Raw genomic sequence first — 23,965 nt, forward strand, 5'->3', positions numbered from 1 at the left:
TCATGATTGAAAACTTCCTCCTTTGAATATTCAGTGCCATCGCGTCCATCTACTGTATCGTAACATGATAAATATAGTGAAGTTCATGCACTGCTCTGGTGTAATAGATTCATATCAACATGCAAAATAGTGTACTTCATACAATGTTTTACCAGGTTCTGCACATGAACATCAGTGAAATATAGTATGTTGCTATAGTTAGCTGGATAAATATCCTTATGTAACCTTGAATAGAAGAAGTTTTCATTCAGATTGCATTATGCAGGTCTTTATTTCTTTTGCAGGTATGATATGCGAAGATGTTGATATTCGTAATGACGTGAATGGATTTGCTGAGTTAGAAAACTGTACTGTGATCGAGGGAAACCTGAAAATTCTTCTTATTGAAGGGGCTTCACACCAACAGTATGAAAATCTCTACTTCCCTGACCTGGTGGAGATTACAGAATTCTTTCTCTTGTATCGCGTCTATGGATTAAAGAGTTTGAGAAATATATTTCCCAACTTGTCCATCATTCGTGGACACAAGCTTTTCTTCAACTTTGCTTTGGTGGTGTTTGAGTTGATGGACTTGGAGGAGCTGGGTTTGATTGGCTTGACTACCATAGAACGAGGTGCAGTTAGGTTTGAAAAGAACCCTATGCTATGTTACATTGATACCATCGATTGGACCAAAATCGCTGTAGGTGTTCAGGGAATGGGTGAACATTATTTCAAAAGGAACAGAATTGCTAAGGAGTGTGTAGACGTGTGTCCAAGTGGATGTGCCAGTACTCCGATAATCGCAGCCTCCGGGGAGGTCGGCAAGGATCAGAAGAGATGCTGGACCAGATCACACTGCCAAAAGATGCTCAGTAAGTAGACATTTTTATTTTGGGGGCTGAGAAATATGGTTTATACCCATTACATGTACAAGAAACTATGTTATTCCATACCCATTACATGTACAAGAAACTATGTTATTCCATACCCATTACATGTACAAGAAACTATGTTATTCCATACCCATTACATATACAACAAACTATGCTATTCCATACCCATTACATGTACAACAAACTATGCTATTCCATACCCATTACATGTACAACAAACTATGCTATTCCATATCCATTACATGTACAACAAACTATGTTAATCCAGCTGGGTTTTTCCGTGGGTAAATGTTTTTCCTTTACCAGTGGTACAAATCTTTCTTGTGTGAAGAAAACTGGGACCCCTGCCATTAATGAATTTCAATGTGTGAATGATTAATGCATTTGCCATTTATCAAGTGACTTATAATGACTTCATTTTCAAAGATTGGGACATGCATGTATATTCTTTTTGGCCTGTAATGTCAGTTGACCTTTTAGCAACTTGTATTTAGTGACCTGGAAGGTCAAGGTGAAATCTTTGTGCCAGCTAGGTCAACAGGAAAGGTTAAATTTGTCATTATAGAATTAACAGCTACAGTTGGGGGACACATTCTTTTACAAACATACCTTCTAAATTACACTGGTTACCTTGGAATTCCAAACATTCATCTGTTTGTCCAAATGGGCTGTTGAATGACTTTTTCTCATCGCTTTGGTTTTAAGTATTTGAAAATTATCACGCAGCATATATTTTCTTTTTGTTAACAGAGTGCATGTATCTTTCTGTTTCTTAACAAAATACATATACATTCTGTTTCATAACAAAATACATGTACTTTCTGTTTCTTAACAAATTATATGTACTTTCTGTTTGTAAACATGTTGGTTTGTTAAGAGAGTATCAAACATTAGCACTCATACATATATATACTGCTTAGCAGATTATATGAGGGAGACTGGGAGATATTCATGAAATGAGAGGTCTATGTGGTGTTTAAGTCAGTTCTATCCAGTACGTACGTTGCATGGTTTTTTCTAGAGATATCATAGATTAGAAATGACTGGAATTTTAACTGTGTCTACAACTGTTTTTGTTTTAAATACCTCCCTACTAACAGTTAATTGAGAAAATTCTAAATCTTATATTTCATGACTGAATTAGGAAGAGTAAATATATGTACTTTTTTGTGATTTGCCACATCATTGAAGACAATTAAGATTGTAAACTCCTCACTAATCTACATCTAAAAGAGGTAATATATATACATGACTGGTACGTGATTTCATTCAACCCTTAGTAATGCACAAAAGGTGACAAATTGACATTTCTGATTTTGTGGGAATATTTGTGTTCGATAAAGCTCTATCACTAGATATATATGTGTTCTACTACAGTACACAACTATTCATAATTTATGCACTTGATCTACATAGTAATCAAATACTCTTTGTTTTAGAATTTGTAAAGCAGAAATGTTGTTAGGACTTACTATACTGATACAATTCCAAAGCAAGCCATGCAGTCACTTACAATCAGAAATGTTGTTAGGACTTAATATACTGATACAATTCCAAAGCAAGCCATGCATGCAGTCACCTACAATCAGAAATGTTGTTAGGAATTCATACACTATACTGATACAATTCCAAAGCAAGCCATGCAGTCACCTACTACTATCTACAGTAGTTGAGCTGGAACCTTTGAATCATCCTTTATTTGTGGCATTTTGAATGAATATACAGTGAAACTTCTCCAAACCGGCCCCTCAGAAAACCGGTTCTCCCTGAATATCGGCCGATTTTCAGTTTAAAATTAGGTGATTTCAGCGAGAATATTTCATGTAATTCATAATTACCTGTAGGTACAAGCGAACTAATTTAATTTCCACCGATAATTGATCATAGATCAAAGTGAACAGTACCTACTTTGTGAATATTGAGATAAAACGTCTATAATTGCTAAGTTCTCGGTATACCGGCCATCCCTCTAAACCGGCCATTTTTTCCGGTCCGAGAGCCGGCCGGTTTAGAGAAGTTTCACTGTATATAGATTAAATTCAGTTCTTCTCCAGAAGGCTGAAATGGTTTTCTGGCTTCTGAGTGTTGTTACAGTCCTGAAATTCTAGCTGTTACACAGTGTACACTATTATTATTGTTGTTACATTCATGAAATTTATGATGAAGTGAGGTACATTTGAATAAATTCATGTGTATATGTAAACTGAAGGAAATTGTCTCCATGCATTCTCAGTGCCTGGCTTAATTGAATACATGAATGAAGTTAATCTCCAATTACCATACAAAATGACAAATTGTAAGTAGCAACTAATTAGATGAATGGGGAAAGAGTATGTGTTTATAGGATGAAATAAGTCCTTGGTATATATACGTTAAATATAGAAAATTTCACATTCATTCCAAAGCACTTTTGCCATACTGCTCTTCCGTGGAATTTGAAAAAAAGCAGTTTGAAAATTTGAAAAACAACTTTTTGCATCCTTGTTTTTCAAATTCCAAAAATTGACTCAGAGCCATAAGGCTAAAGCATTTTGGAATATATGTGAAATCATGAACTGCATTCTCTCTTTCTCCCTTGTTCTCAAACTCGATGGTGCCAAGAAAAAAAATTTGAAATATCCTAGGGTTTGGGATATTGCGGGTCAAATACCTAAAGAAAATGCAGTTTCAACTTCCAACCCATTTCAACATATCCATGGTATTCGAGATATCGATGTTCAAGATACTTAAAATTCAACTGTATGTATACTTCAAGTTATGTATTTGGACTCTTGGCACTTTTTACATACAGAGACATTGTGGTTAAAAAAAAAGACAAAGCGAGGGAGTATAAAAGGGTATTTATCAATCTAAAATTACCTATATTTCTTAAAATGTTAGTCTTTTAGGTCTTTTAAAAGTGGATGGAACCAGCAATGATTTACTGAGATATATATTTTATATTGCCCTGTGAGTAAAGAATATAATTTAATTGAAATGAAACAACAAAATTTGCAAATATTTGATTCGATATACCATTATTTTAAATTTGTAATGTTTGTATTATATTTAACCATTTTATAGATATTGTATTGAATAAAATTTACCGTAGTTTTTCATGTATATAACTGCTTATTGTTTGATGTCATGAAAAAACTGCATGTCTAATAGATTAAGGATGTATGATACACCAGAGAAATTTGATATGGATGAAAAATGGAGGATATTACAACAATATTTTGAAATTGAAAACTTTCAAATTTACTTTATTTAGTCAAAAAATACAGTTTTAGTAGAAAGCAATCTGAAAAAAATTTAAAACCCCTGCTGGACTCGAACCCATGCAGTCAATGTGCTAACCTACTGAGCTACTCAGTTAGACGATGATTTTTGAAATGAAAAGACAAATTACGTACATCTTCACAAGTCAAGGGTTATTGATTCGTTACGTCGCACTAACCCTTGACATCAGTCAGGGTTAGGGTATTGAGTTGGGCTCAGACTGATAAGTTCCACAACAGAGCGGGAACCAACGAGAATGCGGTTCTATTTTTAACAACGCGAATCGGCCAGAAATTAAAATAAAAACGTGTGTATTGATACCTACAGTTATGGCTATTTCAATCGTTTAAGCAATATTGTTTGAAACAAAAAAGGTTTCTAAACTTGATCTTAACTACCAATGAACGTAATTAGTGGTGTAAATATAACAATTCTGCGTGTTTATCAATACAGCAGTATGAGATCGCGTCATTTGTATCCATGTACAGCATAACAAGATGCAGTTATTTCATTGGATGTTTTATTTATAGTGGATTGCGTAATAGTCTAATGAACCCAACTTTTATATAGCGACTGATGTCAAGGATTAGTGCGAGGTTCGAATCAATAACCTTTGGCTTGTGAAGATAAACAAACATTGCTGATATTTATATTTTCATCATCCATGTTTTAAAAGGAAGTCGGCCATTATGATGATGTAGAGTACCTCCTTAAGGTATCGTCGTGTGCGGGTCTAATTTTTTTTCGTATGGGGGTTGGGGGGTTGCAATTGGGTTAAATAGTTTCATAGTAAAGTCTACAACTGAACAGTGAAATCTACATTTAAAAAAAACATTTAACAAAAATAGTAATGTCGGTTAGGGTTGTCAAGGAGACGTGTCCCCACACCAAGTTAGCTAGGATTACAGTAATACATTTATATTACTAATTTTTTTCAGTGTCCTCAGCCAATGAAATTTTGGGTTATAAGTATATATAAATATTACTATTTTCTCTTTGTCTCTCATCTATCTCTCTCTCTCATCTATAAGTTAACAACATTTATTTGAGGAAATACTCACGGTAAGGGTTAGCTGCAATAATGTAGCCCTCTCCGATTTTTTTGTGTGGGAGAGGTCTACAACTCCTTAGGATCTCTATAATGGTGCAAATGCGGGAGTGATTGACCCTCGCAACATTTTCGATCAGTCTAAACATTTGCTGACTTTCTTACGTAAATAAAATGATATTCTATGTTTCTTAGTCAATACATAAATTTACAACCTGCAACTTACGATTTGTGAGGCTCTATTCTACCGTTTTTAAGAATTTCGATACATTCCAATTTCTTGATTCATATTTGTGCGCGATGTTTGATGTACTGAAGTTTCAACTTCCGATTGTCAAGTTATTTGCATATGCAATACAAGGTAGTATTTACATCAATGGATGAGTATGGAGGTTAAAGCTATTTCGTCGGTATTGAAAAGATTTAAATTTAATACCAAGTTAAAAAATGAACAGCAGAGTGTAAATTCTTTCTGCAACCATATGATTTTCCTTTCTTTGTCGGAATGGCTTGAGTAACTACATTTTCGCGCTGATTGTCAATGTTTAGATTTTTCGGTTGATCCACCTACGGGATCTTGCGATAACAAGCATGGCGGAGCAAATGAAGAATTTTGTGTGCTGTTCATGATGTTTAATGAATAATACCTTTATTAGACATGCCTGAACACAAAGTTGGTACTTCTTTTAGTGTATAAACAACATAATACATGGAGCTTATTATCGGTTATTCATTAAATTATTTTGCACCATTGCGGAGATCCTATGGAATTGTTACGCCTTATCCGGAAAACGCCAGAATAAAAAAAAATAGGGTAGTGCTACATAATTAGAGCTAGGTAAGGGTTAAGTTTTTTGCTCCAAATATTGTAAAAATACATACAAAAGTCTATTTCAAAGTTTTGCAGATGTAACATATCATTTATTTACAAATGATGTTGAATTCCTTAGTAAGTGTAACTGCAGGTGCTGAAAGTCTCTCGATCAAGCTGGGCTATTTTTAAGACTGTCATTACAATAAATTCATGAAGATGTGGACTAAGCAGTACTCTGATTTACCTAACAGAACACACGGGTTTCTAAATGAATTTTATAATAGCTTCCAGTGTTTGTAAGGGAATTAGATTTAGTTGGCAGACACCCATATGACCTTACATCTCTAACACCTTCCACATTGTTCTTTAGGGTTAATATTTAATGCAATTTTGATTCTTTCAAATTGGGTTACTTCATTTCTGGTGCATGTATCATCTTTTGTGAACTTTCAAGGTCAATGGACATTGTTCAGCATCTGTCTAAAATGCTTGCTTGTTTTTTTTTTTAATTTCAACAAATAAGTTTTGCATTATCTTTTGGTAGAGAGATTAAAGTGTCTGGAAATGAAGGGTGAGTGCCATTCCAAGGAGAAATGTAAAAAGAAATCAGCCATGCAATGTAGAACTAGTACTGAAGATAGGGCAAAACATTTTTAATATAAGCCATACAATTTAGAACTAGTACTCAAGATAGGGCAAAACATTTAATATAAGCCATACAATGTAGAACTAGTACTCAAGATAAGGCAAAACTTTTAATATAAGCCATACAATGTAGAACTAGTACTCAAGATAGGGCAAAACTTTTAATATAAGCCATACAATGTAGAACTAGTACTCAAGATAGGGCAAAACATTTAATATCAGCCATACAATGTAGAACTAGTACTCAAGAAAGGGCAAAACTTTTAATAATAAAAAAAACCCACAGTTCATATTTTTTTTATTTGAAACTCAATAAGTAATTTCCTTGTTAAAGCAGCATTTCCCAAACTTGTGAGGCTAAGAATTTAATGGACCCCTTCAGAGACTTGTACGGTCATGAGGTGAGGCTAAGAATTTACTGCAGAGACTTGTATGGTCATGAGGTTATTACTGAATGGACCCCAGAGATGGAATCCCTCTGTCCATGGACGAAATTTTGTCCAGAGATTTTCTCATCACAACTGATTGATTTTATTCAAGACTTTTACCTCGTGAACCTGGTATTTACAGATTGATGCAATAAGTTAAAATATGGCTAACTTAAGAAATACTTTTTAAAGGTATCTCTAATTATTAGATAAAATATTTTTAGGACTGACAGACAGTATAGACAATGGAAATGACTTAGTTGAAATAATATAGTAATTATACCCTTTTTCATATTCCACCATAATTCAGTTTCCATTCATTATCTCTGCTATGGATGCACAAATTCATTTGAAATTAGGTATATTAAGATTATGAGAATATCCATGTCAAGTTCTTATTTAGTTTTGGTTGAATAATTTTTGTGGAGTTGTGATACTTTATTAGACTTGAACTAAAACAATTCACAGTTTCCACTCATCTTTATCTCAGTCATAAATGGACATTTTGAATTGAAATTCAGGATATAGATATGTCACGTGTGTTACATGTATTAGGTTATAAGGAGAAGAACCCGTAAGCTAGCTGTATGAACTTGCTTCTGATCCCTTTGTATATATTATATACAATGAAATACCTTCAAATCAAATCAATGTCACAAGAATACACAGTTCAAGTTTTAAGTTAGGTCAGGTAATTTTTGGCAGAGTTATGCCCCTTGGAGAATGAAAAAAGTCAAACTACTCAGTTTTCACTCATTATCTCAGTCACACAAGGCCATATGGGATATAGAGATAATTATATGTATCATGAGAATTGAGTACAGGTTCTCTCAGACAGCTTTTAGCAGAGTTATGGCCCTTGGGAAGAGGAATTTGTGATGCTCCATTGTAACGTTACACATCTAGTTTTATACTGAATTTTTGAAGCTGCATTTTAGAAATCCAGAGATATAAGACTTGAATTATGCACAGAAAAACTAATGTGATGGAAATCAAAGGTTTTTATAAAGGGTAGATTTGTACCTCTCGGCAGGTCTTACCCTAAAAAATTTCCAGAGACTGAGAGTTGACAGATTTACTGCTAAACTAACAGATATATTATCAGATATCTTCAGTGGTGTCCATATGTTTATATTAAGGAGGCATGCTACACCAGAGAAATTTGATGTAAATGAAAAGTGGAGGATACATGTATGTACAACAATATTTTGAAGTTGAAAAGTTTTAAATTTATGTTGTTAAAAGATTCAGTTTTAGTAGAAGATAATCTGGAAAAAAATTAAAACCCCTGCTGTACTCGAACCTGTGACCTACAGTTCAGCAATTGGTATGCTAACCTGAGCTACGCGGCTAGGTAAATTGAAAAGAAAAAGTCAAATATTGCTGATATTGATTTTTTTCCTCCTTGTTTTTAAAGGAAGTCAGCCATTATGATGATGTAGAGTACCCCCTTAAGTGATTAACATGTCTGTGATATTACATGCTGGGCAGTGTATGTGAAAGACATCGGACCATCAGACCTGACTGATGTGCAGTGCCTCGATCAGGTCCGATGCGTAATTTTTTACGCCGAACCGGAATGTCTGATGTTTCAGTGTCCGGTTTTGAGCTCTACTATTTTGACACAGAGTCATTTAAATGTTTGTTATAAGTAAAAATATCACACAAATCCAAATACGTAAATGAATGTGATTAAAACCGCATGGACCGTCTAAAGTATTATACGGGAGGGATCTCTAGTATAGTATTACTAGTATGATAAATAAGATTAAATATATTTCCTTGGTTTTGCATTTTCACGTGTTTCACTTTTTTACATTAAGGTTTTTCGGTCTGACAAAATTTGGTTCGGTCCGGTGTGTTCATTGATTACACAGGACCGAATGTCCTGTGTGGTCCAAAAAACTTTCGCATAGACTGCATGGCTGGGGCACATTGTATGTTGCCATAATCTGCTATGTTGAATTAAATGATGAATTTGATTGGATCATGCAATTGCACATGGAACCAATCAGAGTTCAGATATTTCAACAGCCTACAGGGTTTGTGAGAAATGTGATGGATCATAAACTCTTGACTTGGAGAAAATGTGTCATAGCAAGTAGTGGTGTTCCAATCATCGATTATAATCGAAAATCAGTTGATTGTTAGCAAATTCTAAGCGCTCGATTACAAAAATTTTATTCCAATTAATCGGTTTTTATATTTTGTTTTCTCGACAACTGTAGTTTTTGAAGAATATTCTTGCCGTACTTGACCTCTCTGTTAAACCTAAAAGTTTTGTTTATCGTAATGGCAGGGCACATATGAAAGTGAAAGTATTCACACCCGGGGAATAAAGCATGTTTGCATTGTTGATTAGACATACTTTTGATTCAGACATGTACATGTTTAAACGAAGGACCATCCATCAAAGAGAATCTTGATATGAGCAAAGCAATGTGTTAATTACATAGATAAAACCGCATTCATAGGCCAGTGTTAACTCTGCATGTGCATATGGTGTTTTCAATTGGCGACAATACATATAGATCTGATTTGTTTTTGTTTTTAATAAAATTAATTTCTGTCCTTATTTTTCTTTGCTGAACGTTATAATTATATTTTATGTCGGACCATTGACTGTTAATGACAAGTAACTTTGATATAGGGGGATATAACTGGAGCAAACAATATCTGTTTTGGCGCGTAAAGCCTTCTAAAATTCGTATTGACATTTTTATATATGTCATGCAAGGATATTAAGATAACAAAAGAATAACAAATACACACAGAAATTCATTTACACTATCTCAGCAATATAAACAATGAATATAAATGTAGAAAATATTTATTTACACTTTTTCAGTAGTTAAATGACTTACTCTTAATTATTATAGAATTTCTCTGTGTCCGATTATTGGTAGTTATAGTTACAGTAAACCAATCGTTGATTAGGAAATTCTCACCGATTCCCATCAGTAATACATGTAGCAAGCTTTGGAATAGCCACAGAGCTGTAGCACTAGCTCTCTCAGGGACAGATGAGAGATCATCCAGTCTATTCCAATTTTTATGCCCCCAAGATCGAGGGAGGGGGGGGGGGGGGGGGGGGGGGGCATAGCATATTGTTTTTGTCCTGTCTGTAATTCTGTCATTCTGTCTGAAACTTCAACCTTACTAATTACTTTTGAACAGTATTAAGTGTTAGAACTTTGATATTTCACTTGAGTATTCCTTGTGACAAGACCTTTCCGTGGTTATACCAACATTTTTTACCCTTTGACCTTGGAGTTTGACGTACTTTCTAAAAAAATTAACCTTGCCAATAACTTTTGAACAGTAAGTGCTAGGGCTTTGGTATTTCACATGAGTATTCCTTGTGACAAGACCTTTCCATGGGTATTTAAAAACCTTTTGACCTTGACATTTGACCTACTTTTAAAAAAAATTTGACATTGGTCATAACTTCTAAATGTTAAATATTAGAGCTTTCATATTGCACATGAGCATTTCTTGTGACAAGATCTTTCTACTGGTACCAAGATATTTGTCCTTGTGAAGGTACCTTGGCCATCTTTGGAATTGGCCATTATCGGGGGCATTAAAGTGTTTCACAAACACATCTTGTTCTCTAGTGAACTAGTTCTGTAGCTAGTTTTTGAGATGTCAAATGTATCCATACTGAAGTGAAACCAGTCTTTGTTACACCATGCAGATGTTAATGCTGTGCTTATGAAGAAGGAATATTCTCATAATACACAGAAAAGGCTGTGATGCAAACATTAAATAGAGACAGATTTGGCACTTTTTAGATTTCTAAAATAACATTTGATGACGTATTGCATTGGACAATGAACTACATGTATCAGGTGCAAATGAGATATTTATTTGTAACAACAAGAGAACAAAGGGTATTTTTTTTACAGAACAAAGTTGACTTTTTTTTCTGGCTTGTTCAGTCATGTCCTCCTCAGTATGTGTGGAATTTTCCCCAGCATAGAGTCGTTTTCTCTCAAGGTCGCATGTAAGACTTGTTTTTATTTTCACCAACTTAGGTCACCGTGGCATGTTTTTTTGCAATTTATATGGCTTTAAATAGAACGTCTGAACACCTCTTTCACTATAAGGAGGGGTGCAGACTGTCCGATAACAACTGTTTTAAATAAACATATTCCTCCTAGATAAAGCTCTTAAAGGACACGTGGTGCATTTGTGAAGTTTTGCCAATTCATGGGCGAATCAATGAATTTATATGTCTCTGAGTGATGACTGTATTTTAAGGTCTACACCAAGAGAATAAAAACAATTATGAAAAATTACAGATGAATAATTCAAGCTATACTGTATATAAGCAAGCTTGTCTGTTTTTAATGTGCCAGGAAACATCTGAAGGCCAACAGTATGTGTTTAGAATTTTTATGGCAGATGCATGTTTATGAAGTAGGAGAAATAGAACAGTAATATGAATTAGAAACGACACAACTTGCAGCTTAATCTCTCATCTAAGATTTTAGTTGACCCACAGAATATTAAAGAATCAGCTGTTCCACTTAAAAACACCTGCAATTCATTGCAGGTGAAAGGGATTTTTTTTACCTGTGAAAGGGGGAAATACTCACTTTTTTGTCATTAGGAGAACGGTATCAAGTTTACCTGTCCAGTAGTAAAAAGAACTTTGATAAATCCCTGGGTCAACACATTACACACAAATGAAATGGACAATGCATTATGAAATTGTCCCTCATTTCACTGTATATTGGAAATTTGATATTTTTCAGTTCTAGAGATAATTTTGCGGAAGAAAATCATTTAGAATATATAAATTACATATATCTATCAATATAGATATTATGTAATTTCTAAATCACTTGCATTTTAGCTGGTAAATGTAAATGTATATGTTTACAAGATTGTCCATTCGTAGTACACATGTATTTAATAAAACTTGGACAAGTAAAAAATTATTTGTTGTTCAAAACAAATAATTTTGCTTTAAATGCATGTGTGTTAATACATTTTTTTTTTTTTTGTTATTGAAAATTTAACTGACCAGGTAAAAGTTGCAAATCATTAATGAAATATTTTGGATTGAAGTTGCAGATTATGTTCCCAGTGACATGAATAGATTTTTCCGTTGATCAGAATAAATGTGGTCATAAATGACCAAAGGCTATAGTGCTTTTATGGGTCTGTTTATGTTCTATCTACACACACAAAAAACAAAACAACACACAGTCTGTAAACTGTGTTCTGGGCTGTATCATACTAAGGGCATATTAGACAGGGGTATGGAGAGGAAGGGGAGGGGGGAGGGGAGGATGCAGTGTATAACCAGCTGGCATAATCTGATGATATGTTGGGGAGAGATCCATACAAAATAAAAACAGTGGCTGGTATTTCCTTGTTTATCCCTCCTAATTGGTATGTGGATATTAACATGACAGTCCGCACATTAACAGGCAGAGTTAGGTGTCATGTCAACAAGTCGTAACTACTGGCAAACTTAACAGACAGTAAATGTGTGAAATTTATAATACCCTCAAGGAAGAATTGGACGCTTGAGTGAACCACAGGTTCAACCCCCAACCCCAACCCCCAAAAATATTCCAACTGCAATGAATTGTGACAATTTGCAGCTTTCATTGAAAAGTGCATGGAATTGAACTTGAGAAATTTTTGTATTTCAAGACCATCATTGTGAAAAAAATTCCACCTGTCTGCTGTATTTGAATATTACAAAAACAGAAACATATTGTAATTATAAAGAGACATTTATGCATGCACTTCACGTAGTTACAACACGGAGTTTCGATCTCTCTATAGTAGACTTTTCATCGGTATACTACCGTAGTTTGAATTGGTATGCATGTATATATTGTTACTCAAAGTAATGCACTTCCATGCACCACTAAGTTTACATGTGTATCTCACAATTAACTTAAAAACGCAAAATAGATCTGAGAACTAAAGGTTGTTGTATTTGTATGATTACATACATGTACTAAAGGTTGTTGTATTTGTATGATTAGATACTAAAGGTTGTTGTATTTGTATGATTAGATACTAAAGGTTGTTGTATTTGTATGATTAGATACTAAAGGTTGTTGTATTTGTAGGATTATATAGATACTGAAGGTTGATGTATTTGTATGATTAGATACTGAATATGCATGGAGTTATTATTTTCAAATTTCTTTGCTAAATTCCAATCAAGTTAATGTTAAGAAATATGAAGAAAATAATTATTTTTTTTTAAAATATTCAACATGGTGTTAATGGTGTTCACTGGATACTGGGTTAAAGGATTCATAAGGTGCTGGATTTCATCACAAGCAGACTTCTGGGGTTAATTGTGCAGACTATTTATAGATACATAGTTATAAAAGTAATTAAAAAAACATTTAGATTTTCAGTCAAGAGAAGTTTTGCAATATTTTGTAATCTAGGATCAAACCTTCATCTGAAACATGATTGTGCATATAATGGCGTTGAAGAATTAATTGAGCCATCGTAATAGTACTGGGAAGGGAGGTAAAAATAAGGCAGTCGGCCTGCTGTTCAATCTAGAAGTGTCATCATCATTGACCCAGTTTCTGTCGCTTCAGGTTCCCATTCCTGAAGCAATTCATTCATGAAGATAATCAAAAACATGCACTTAAATACAAGGTATATAATTAGTAGACGTGATGGGACTATACCCTTAATGGCATGTTCGATAATGGTCCATTTCTGCTGCTAATTGCTGTAATTGGAATGTCCTGCAAAATGTGATTTTTATATCCAAACCATTTAACCCCATTCTGTGACACAGTTTATATACTGCATGATATCCTCAACCTCAGTTTCCATAGAACATTAGGTAAAATTTAACAGCAGTAAATGTTTGCTATACAATTCACTGCAACATACAGTGATAACTTACTGCAGCAAATATGAAATGTGAAAAGAAATACAATGGGAATAGCAATGTATATTAATGATAATGAAATAAAATTGTCCAGTGATTTTCAATGTCATACAGAGTTTGCATATTGTGCATGGATCATGTGATAATTGGGAGGGGGGTTTGCATGGATTAAAAGGTAGGGGGGTTTGCATGGATCATGTGATAAGGGAGGGGGGTTTGCATGGTCATGCAAGTTACCTGTACATATTTATTAGTCCCCTACTGACAAAGTCACTCCGTCCGTCCGACTGTCTGTCTGTCTGTCCGTCAGTCCAGTTTTCCGCACTTTTAAAGTTTTTTCTCTCTGTTTTTGCAGATATTTATTTTATATATTAAGTTCGAATTTCATCTTGGTCCGTTGCTTTTTCACTTAGTTATGGCTCTTGCATTGGACTTAGAAATATAGCATGAATTATCAGTTTTCTGGACTTTTTTTTAGGTTGTACTTGCAGATATGGTACATTGCTTTGCCATAACAAGTTACAGATCAAGTTCAAATTTTGTCTAGATCCATTGATTTTTCCTTAAGTTATGGCCCTTGGACTTAGAAAAATTGCATGAATTGTTAATTTACATCCAAGTTTCTTATCTCTGTAGATAAGAGTACTACACTCATTAAAACTTCTAGCATAGTAATACAACAATATAGCTAAATTATTCATGATCACCTACATGTCACATTTTATTGACTTGGTTAAAGACCTAAACATAATCATAAATTTGTCTTTTTTCCTGGTTTAGTCTCTACTCGAATAGTAGTTGATTTCCAACCATTCCTTTACCATAACCTACATAATGAACTTTGAATATCGTTGTGGTACAGTAATTTTTGCAACCGGCAGGGGACTATGTATTGCCATGCAATACTCTCAGAATGCTTGTTCCTCTTTATGTTAGACTGATTGCATTCATTTCATGGTCATTTTGTTGTTGTCTATTTCAGGTTGCGATAGGGAATGTAAAAATCATAAAAATGGTCAAAGAGGCATCTGTGACAATGGAATATGTTGTCATGCCAACTGCATTGGAGGCTGTACAGGTGAATCCGACCGTGACTGTAAAGTCTGCAAAAATGTTGTCAGCATGATCGATGGACAGAGCATCTGCCAGGACCAGTGTCTCCCAGGAACCTACACAGTAAGTACAATGATGAAGGAAGGGGATGGGGTGGGGTGGGGGTGGGGGGTACCTACACAGTAAGTACAATGATGAAGGAAGGGGGCATACCTACACAATAAGTACAATGATGAAGGAAGGGGGCATACCTACACAATAAGTACAATGATGAAGGAAGGGGGCATACCTACACAGTAAGTACAATGATGAAGGAAGGGGGCATACCTACACAATAAGTACAATGATGAAGGAAGGGGGCATACCTACACAATAAGTACAATGATGAAGGAAGGGGGCATACCTACACAGTAAGTACAATGATGAAGGAAGGGGGCATACCTACACAATAAGTACAATGATGAAGGAAGGGGGCATACCTACACAATAAGTACAATGATGAAGGAAGGGGGCATACCTACACAGTAAGTACAATGATAAAGGAAGGGGGGGGGGGTACCTACACAGTAAGTACAATGATGAAGGAAGGGGGGGGGGTTACCTACACAGTAAGTACAATGATGAAGGAAGGGGGGTACCTACACAGTAAGTACAATGATAAAGGAAGGCCGGGGGGTGCCTACACAGTAACAGGGGTCGAAATTAACTTTTTCTTTCGCAGGCTAATTTTAGCCTGTGGGTAAAAGATCCACAGGCTAAAATGAAAACCTACAAGCTAAAATAAAAGTAATGAAGCAGTGCCCTTTTTTCATATTTTTTTTTTAAATCAATGATTTTCCCCACCATTACTGAGCCTAGTGGGTCAACAGGCATCGTTTGGACAAAACACTAATTTACGTAAGTCATATGATGCAATGTTTAGGTCTCTTGACCATCGCACCTCTAATATTCACAACCTGTTTACCGCAGGTATAGATCCAATGTCTTCCAATTTCATGCCACGTCAGGATTGTCACGAGTAATTTTTCAAAGTGAATCCCAGACTCGTGGTTTATAAGCAGCACGATCACGAGTCCCATGATTTTTTTTGTTTTTGTTTTGGGTAATCGCCTACACGGTGAGCAGTGCACTCGTGCCGTGACTACAACCCGACCTCAATATGAAAATGAATTAATGTAGATAGAAAATTCTGATTAAATTAACTACCGGAAGACTTGAATTCCAAGTATGAGCTTTTTGTTATTCATTCATCTAACAAGAAATCGGAATCTATGTTTTACCAAGTCAATTTAATCACCCCTATAAGTGAACAGGTCTACATTTTTCATTATAATGCGATGTCCGACCTCTAAAGCATTTGTTTGACGCTGAGTTTCTTAAAAAATCATAAAAGAAAATCCGGATAGAAAGGGTTGTTGAAATCAGTCGTTCATGTAAGCGTTTGTATGATTTTGAGTGCAAGTTTCAGAAAAGCGAATGGCGCATCGCGGCTTAAAAAGGATACGATACGATCATGGTTTGTAAATCCCCACTCGCTAAGATTTGCGAGTGTCCACTATTTTTACTCGCTATTTTTCAAATCTACTCGCAATTCGCGAGTATTTCTCGCTAATTTCGAGCCCTGCAATAAGTACAATGATGGAGGAAGGGGGGGGGGGGGTACCTACACAATAAGTACAATGATAAAGGAAGGGGGGGGGGGTACCTATACACAGTAAGTACAATGATGAAGGAAGGGGGTAGGTGGGTTGGTAGGGTGGAAATGATGTGTCGTTTACCTAAAAAAGGTGTCTATCCTTGCAATTCATCTGGCAGATGCCTATTGGGATTTTTTTTTTAATGTGCACAATTTTTTGTTTTCTATATTCTGTAATTTTGACATTAATGATGGACATTTTAACTTACAATTAGTAGGCATGTGGCAAAAGCCATTGGGAAGGATAGCTGTTCAAATCCAGAAAAAAGGTGTTTGATGTGGTTATTATAGTTCTAGTATTGGGCAAGGCTCATCATGTATTTAATGGTTCTAAAATGAATGAAAGACATTTTAAGATGTGGTAAGCACTTTGCAGAATGATGGTGTCACATTTTAAGGCAGTAAAGCAATGACAGCAAATGGAAAACCACACTTGTCATATCATAAGCTAACAAATGTGATAGATGAACATACACATTTTCTATCTTCTGAAATAGGAGAGTGCATGTGATTGGACTGAATTTGGTGCTCATGAATAAATTTTGTTAATTTGAAGCATGAACTGATTTTTATTAAAAGGTCAATTCAAAAGTGAAATTTTGATATGTTGGTAGTTATAATTATTCAAAAAGATGTGTTTCAGCAGTCACACAATTTATTCAGTTATTTCCTATCATAAATTTCCTTACGTCATCTCGTGTATATATAGGCTGATCATTAATTACGCGACTGGATTTGTCCAAAACCTGCAGTACACATAGCACACCCTAATTCACATACATGTAGTGTTCTCATAGGTCATAGCTCAGTGCAGATAGTTCAAGGGCTTCTTTATCTATAAATACCTAGCTTTTTGCTAGCTGGCACTCAGTCATGTAGTGATCTTGTGTCCAAGATCTATCAGCTAGCAGACGAAAAGGGTGGGGGATTGACCTTTTATACAGAGGTTGTCCCAGGTCAATAGACATGTATTTTTCTTTCCTGTGCATTCATTATTGGATATTGTTTTACCATGTTTACACTTCAACACAATTTTTCTTTTAGATCCTGAACTGCACAAAATTTTCCACCAATTAGATCTCTTGGAATCGTAAAAGATTTTGTACTATTGAATTTGGTTGATTCCAATTTTAGAAACTTGATGCTTATCAAAATTTTTGTTGAGTCAGTCTCCAAACATGTTGTATGGAATGCAGTTCTGAAATCGCTCTACAATGCACTAGAAATATGAATTATTACAGACTGTCTGGGAAGTTAACTGGTTGAGAGACTTGATCAGAAAGGATGCATTTTAAGAATTGTAACATAAATCCTTAACAATGATAGTTTTAATTTTTGGAGATATAGACATTATGCAAAATTTATTTGCATTCTCTTTTTGTTTTCACGTGCACGACACATATCAATTTTTCCTATCTCGATCCTCACTATGAATTTGCAAGCTTGATGGGTATTCTGAAAGGAGCCTCACAGGACTTTCAAATAATCAAATAATTTTACCCCCACCCAAACAAAGTTTAGGGGGGTTTACTGGAGTCACCTTGTCTGTTAACATAATTTGTTCAGAGTATGTCTTTAACACTGATGAACAGATTTGATTAAAAACTTAGTGCATATTTTATATGAACAATGAAGTTATGCACCTACTATTAGTACATATTTTATATGAACAATGAAGTTATGCACCTACTATTAGTACATATTTTACATGAACAATGAAGTTATGCACCTACTATTAGTACATATTTTATATGAACAATGAAGTTATGCACCTACTATTAGTACATATTTATATGAACAATGAAGTTATGCACCTACTATTAATACATATTTTATATGAACAATGAAGTTATATGCATCTACTATTAGTACATATTTTATATGAACAATTGAAGTTATGCACCTACTATTAGTACATATTTTATATGAACTATGAAGTTATGCACCTACTATTTAAGTACATATTTAATATGAACAGTGGAATTATGCACCTGCTATTAGTACATGTTTTATATGAACAGTGGAATTATGCCCCTGCTATTAGTACATGTTTTATATGAACAGTGGAATTATGCCCCTGCTATTAGTACATGTTTTATATGAACAGTGGAATTATGCACCTGCTATTAGTACATGTTTTATATATAGTGGAATTATGCACCTGCTATTTCAATTTGAGTTCTAACTTGGGTTACCTATTGCTGTAGGTCTTGGTGCGTATGTGTCGTCCGTTAACAACTTTACATTTTATTGCTGTTGGTCTTGGTGCGTATGTGTCGTCCGTTAACAACTTTACATTTTTAACTTCTTGAAAACTACAAGGCCAATTGTTACCATTTTCGCTATGAGCTAAGCATCTTTTAAGGATATATGAGGGATATTGTCAGTCAGTCTGCCAGACTTTTAACCAGTCACAGACTGACGGGCATATGTTAATTTCGAGCCCTTGGGGTTCAGGTCCTATGACAGGGTCAATATGGCCATACAGTGAAAATGTATCAAATCATAGAAAAATCTCTACTCCCACATATATGAGTATATGTGAGAAAAAATAAATGCATGATTATCATGCTCATGAAGCTCTCTACCTAAATTGTGAATGTCATGACTCCTTGGACAGAGGGTGAGGCCCTAGGTTGGGGCCAATATGGCCATATAGTGAGAATGTATTAAATCTTAGAAAATCTTCTCTACTGAAACTCTCTAATAAAAATTGGGAAATTCATGGCTCCTGGGTTAGGGATTCAGGCCCTTGGGTATATATTAGGGCCAATATTGCCACTTTATAAAAATGTCAAAATAATTTATATGCTTAAACTTCTATTTTTTTCCTTTTTCTGTAAATGAATAGGAATTTTATGCATATTTTGAAAAGATCTTAAACATGTGCACAAATGACTCCATATATTAAGGCTTAAATGCAGTTATGAAACTCCCTGTATGGGCTATGATACATGTACTTAATTGGGTGACGTTTAAGGCCTGTGGGCTTCTTGTAATATATTCAAGGAAGTTATGGATATTTTTTTTCATTATTAGGGGAGAGAGTGTTATGCCAACATGCTCTGGGGGGTGGGTGGGGGTTATTTGTCTCTTCAGGACAGTTTTAATTGGCTATTGTCATAATATTTTAATTTGCATAGTATTACTGAGTTTGTACATCTTTTTTTTGGAATTGTTGTTTATGATACCTTCTAGTGCACAGACTTGAAATGATGTCGGGTGCATTACCTCTGACATTATTGTTCCACGTCAGCACTATACACAAAAGTAATTATTTAGAATTGGGGTATTCAGTTATTTTGCCTGCAGTGTAGATGATATTTAAGTATTTTAGAAGGAAGGAAAGTATTTTTTCCACTGTCATGTCTGTAGAATGTGTTTGTTCATTAATAGATTCTCTATACCCGGGAGTGAAAAAAGCCATAATATTACTCTCTGCAGTCATTAAGCGGTTGTTAGCAGACGGCACTAAAAAAGTCCATTCACCTTTTACTTATTGTAGTTCATGTAATTTCATTGAATCAACTTAATTTCTGATGCGTCAGGACGCTGGGTTTGTCTAATTAGATTTAATTGCTCTGGTCGTTGGTGTTTATTGTTTTAGCTTGTTGCTGTCTGCTCAGAATTCTAGTATCAAGATTTTTGATTTGTCTTTGAAATTTATGAAAAAAAATTTATTAAAGGAAGAGTATGACATTTGTGGCACAAGAAATTTTGAAAGGAAAAGGTCAGATTTTGTACTGTAACAATGTCGACCTATAGTCATGCATGAAATAGAATTCAGTCTGATGTGAATTCTACCAACAGGCTTTGTAGATTGTGTTAATTCTTTTTGTTAACAAAATAATGCATACATGTAAACCATTATTTTGTGATTTTCCTGAATAAGATTCATATAGATTAAAAGTGTTTCAAATTAATTGACTTTCCGTTAACATGACCTTCATTATATTTTTTTCCAAACAGTTACGAAAAAGAAGATGTCTGCTTGAGGATGAGTGTACAAATATTATTGGGTATAAACTAGTTCGGAGCAATCAGACGAAGCTTCCCGGGGAGTGTGTGGACAAATGTCTGGCCGGCTACCTTGAATCTGATGATGGGAAAACGTGTATCAAGTGTGCTGACAAGTGTCCGAAAAGTAGGACGTTTGTTACTCTGTCTGAAATGAAAGAAAAATCATGTTTAGGGGAATAGAAGATATTACAAAAACATATTTATCGTAGGAGATAATTGAACATTATATGCAGTAAAAATTGTATTTTTATACTAGTAATTTGTTAATTGTTCTGCAGGTTGTAATGGGAAAAAGCTGGAGACAGTTGCACAATCACAAGAATTATTTGGTTGTACCATCATAGTTAACCATTTAGAGATAAGGATTCGGAAAGGAAGTAAGTATATTTTCCATGCCTTAAAAAGAAGTTTTGCTGATATTCAAATGGATAATATAGACAAATTCTGGAGTACAAGCAGACTGAAATTTCTTTTTCCACTTTACTCCAATAATCTACACGAGTTTTGCACATTTGAGTACATATTTAGAACAGTTTTCATGAAATGTTTAACAGGAAAGCATAATTGATTGAGAATTGAACTTGAAAGTAAAATACAGTAAAACATGTTTATGATGAAGTGCTGGGGACAAACAGTTTTGAATTGTTATAAACTAAATTTGTGATATATTTATCTAATAAGATATGCGTATAGTGATGTGCTGGGGACAAACAATTTTGATTTGTTATAAATGTAAATATTAATTTGTGTTATATATTCAATAAGTTAATAATGTTTCAAAACTACAGGGAATGAAAATCACTTGCTGTAAGCATAAATTCATTATAAGCATATTCACTAACCTAGATTTACTGTACATGCAAACACATCCTTTTGAAGGGAGTTGTTCTGTCCTAACACAAACTCTGATCTTTTCTAGGTAATGTTGCGCAGGAGCTGGAGAAGAACCTGGGCCAGATTGAGGAAGTCCAAGGCTATATTTGGATCCACAACTCCAACACACTTCTATCTCTGGGTTTCTTCAAGAACCTTCGAAAGATTCATGGTCAAACTTCAAACAGAAATAGGTTTGTTTACCAGAAACAGCTAATGGTTCTGTAGATTCACTTCGTAGAGGTCCAATATTTGTAGTTGCTGCTGCCTCATATATTTAAAACCACAAGGTTTTGACACAATATGAGCAAATTGGTATATATAGTATAATACTATTATACTATATATACCAATTTGCTCATATTGTGTCAAAACCCTGTGTTTAAAACGTCAGTGAAATAACGCAATTAATACTATGCTGTAATGTATAGAAAACTTACACACAGAATCGTATCTTAATGAAAGTGTAGAGCATGAAAATTGCCCTTGTCACCACTGCACGTATCTTAGGATATTATGTCTGTTGTTTGTAATGTAGAGAAGGTGTTGGATAGTTGATGACATTTAGGCAGAACAATGTGGACATTGTCATCATTGATGGATAATTGTTTTTGAAGATGTGGCAAAGTTTGAATGTTGTTACGGTTTGCTTTTGATTTGCATGAATGAAGAAGGAATAACTAAAAATGAATTTTTTTTTGCAGTTTTGCCCTTCTTGTTCATGACAACATGAACCTTCAAGAAATGTTTCCAGAGAATGTCATGAACAACTTGGAAATTGAAAATGGCAACATGATATTCCACTACAATCGCAAACTATGCTACCACAAGATCAAAGAATTTGAAGACAAAGTCAAAATGAAAAACAAGAGCAGGAATGATATTTCCAAGAGCACCAACGGGGACCAAATGCCATGTAAGACCTTGTTTCCAATGTTTGTCTTAGAGGGGTTGTTGTACCAGACTCTTTATGGGTGTCCTGATAAGGAATTTTCTTGGTCATTTTGGGAGGATGCCTTGTAGGCTGTGGATAGTGAAACAAATTGATACCTCTAAAATTGATGGAAAAAATTGGTGAATACTATTGCAGAATTGATGATTAAGTATTTCAATTTTCATCAGAGCACCAGGAAGAATTCAATTGAAGGGATTCACTCATTGTCATTTTTAGCTGTGAAGTAAATTTAGATATGATAGATATCCAAGATGTGTAGTATATATTACTTTCATTCTCTTCTAGACAAGGTTAATTTCCTAGCATAGTGAAGATAAAATCAATTTGATGAAAGATTTTTTTCTGTAATTGACAGAATAAAACAAAAGGTATTAAACAGCAACAGGCACATTGCTGTTACTTAATTTAAACATGTTTTCTCACTTTGTAATTGGCATTTAAAGAAAAAACATGGTTAAAATATTCTGTGTATTTTCATCCAAATGATAGTTTTATGGCTAATTTGTCAAACGGAGGGAATAAATTAAAAGAACTTAACAGATAGTGAATCACAGGGTAAATGATTTGGAATTGTCCTTGTTTGCTAATATTTTCACTTCCTTGACGTCCAAAAAACAAAGGAGTGAAAAGTCCACATGCATGTTACAAGACGTATGTCTGCATCAGACGGAAAGTAAGACTAGAATTACAACCAGTTTAGAATTTCAATGTCATGCAGCCATCTCAAGTGTTTTTGGACAAAATGTTTTGTATAACCTGTAAATTTCCAAAGAGTTTAAAGCAAATAAACATGTAACAAAGAAAATCAGTACTACATGTAGGTATATATAATTGTAACATACTTCTATTTTGCTGAAACCATTAGTGGTATGGATTGAATCTCATGTGATGTTGTATTTGACCAATGTACGTCCTCTTTATGTACATGCAGGCAACCTGAGATGCATAAGTCTCAAGGTTTCGCGTGTGACTTCCAACTTTGCTTTTCTGCTATGGACCAACGTCAAATTTCCAGACCAGCGCAATTTGCTAAGCTATATTATCGTCTATAAAGAAGCGTAAGTGGAAAGTGGCAGACACCCCCAATATTTCTAGATCCATCCCCTCACCTTTTGTAGACTGATTTTATTGTTACTTCATAGGCTTTTCCGTTTCAGTGATGTATTTTATTAGTGTATGATTGCCCCACCTTTTTATTCACCTGTGAGCTGTAGCTGTACAGTATATATGTTTGCATGATGACCAAAGCTTATGTATGACCCCCGCTGTATTTCCACACAGGCACAGTGATGGCTCTGAACCTGACCGTAGTTAAAATAGCAGCACGGATTGCTTTCCTTCGCTGGGATAACTTCAAAACTTCTGATCCACGGCAATTACTAAGCTATGTTATCAACTGGAAGGAAGC

The 23,965-nt window shown here is 34.7% G+C and overlaps 1 protein-coding gene across 5 annotated transcripts in view; it reads left to right on the forward strand.

Annotated features, from left to right (window-relative positions):
* LOC125652933 (insulin-like peptide receptor) overlaps positions 1 to 23,965 on the forward strand; it is an 80,860-nt gene that overhangs the window by 23,452 nt on the left and 33,443 nt on the right. For 4 of the 5 annotated variants that reach the window (XM_056165846.1, XM_056165848.1, XM_056165847.1 and 1 more), the window contains exons 2-8: positions 285 to 854; positions 14,943 to 15,136; positions 20,679 to 20,853; positions 21,008 to 21,106; positions 21,649 to 21,796; positions 22,307 to 22,518; positions 23,839 to 23,965. In XM_056165846.1, the coding sequence (XP_056021821.1) occupies positions 285 to 854; positions 14,943 to 15,136; positions 20,679 to 20,853; positions 21,008 to 21,106; positions 21,649 to 21,796; positions 22,307 to 22,518; positions 23,839 to 23,965 (1,525 nt within the window). Of the gene's footprint in view, positions 1 to 165; positions 185 to 284; positions 855 to 14,942; positions 15,137 to 20,678; positions 20,854 to 21,007; positions 21,107 to 21,648; positions 21,797 to 22,306; positions 22,519 to 23,838 lie in introns of those variants that run through there. The other variant, XM_056165850.1, reaches the window with a different exon arrangement.

Source organism: Ostrea edulis, chromosome 5 (assembly GCF_947568905.1).
Source record: "Ostrea edulis chromosome 5, xbOstEdul1.1, whole genome shotgun sequence".
Lineage (NCBI taxonomy): Eukaryota > Metazoa > Mollusca > Bivalvia > Ostreida > Ostreidae > Ostrea > Ostrea edulis.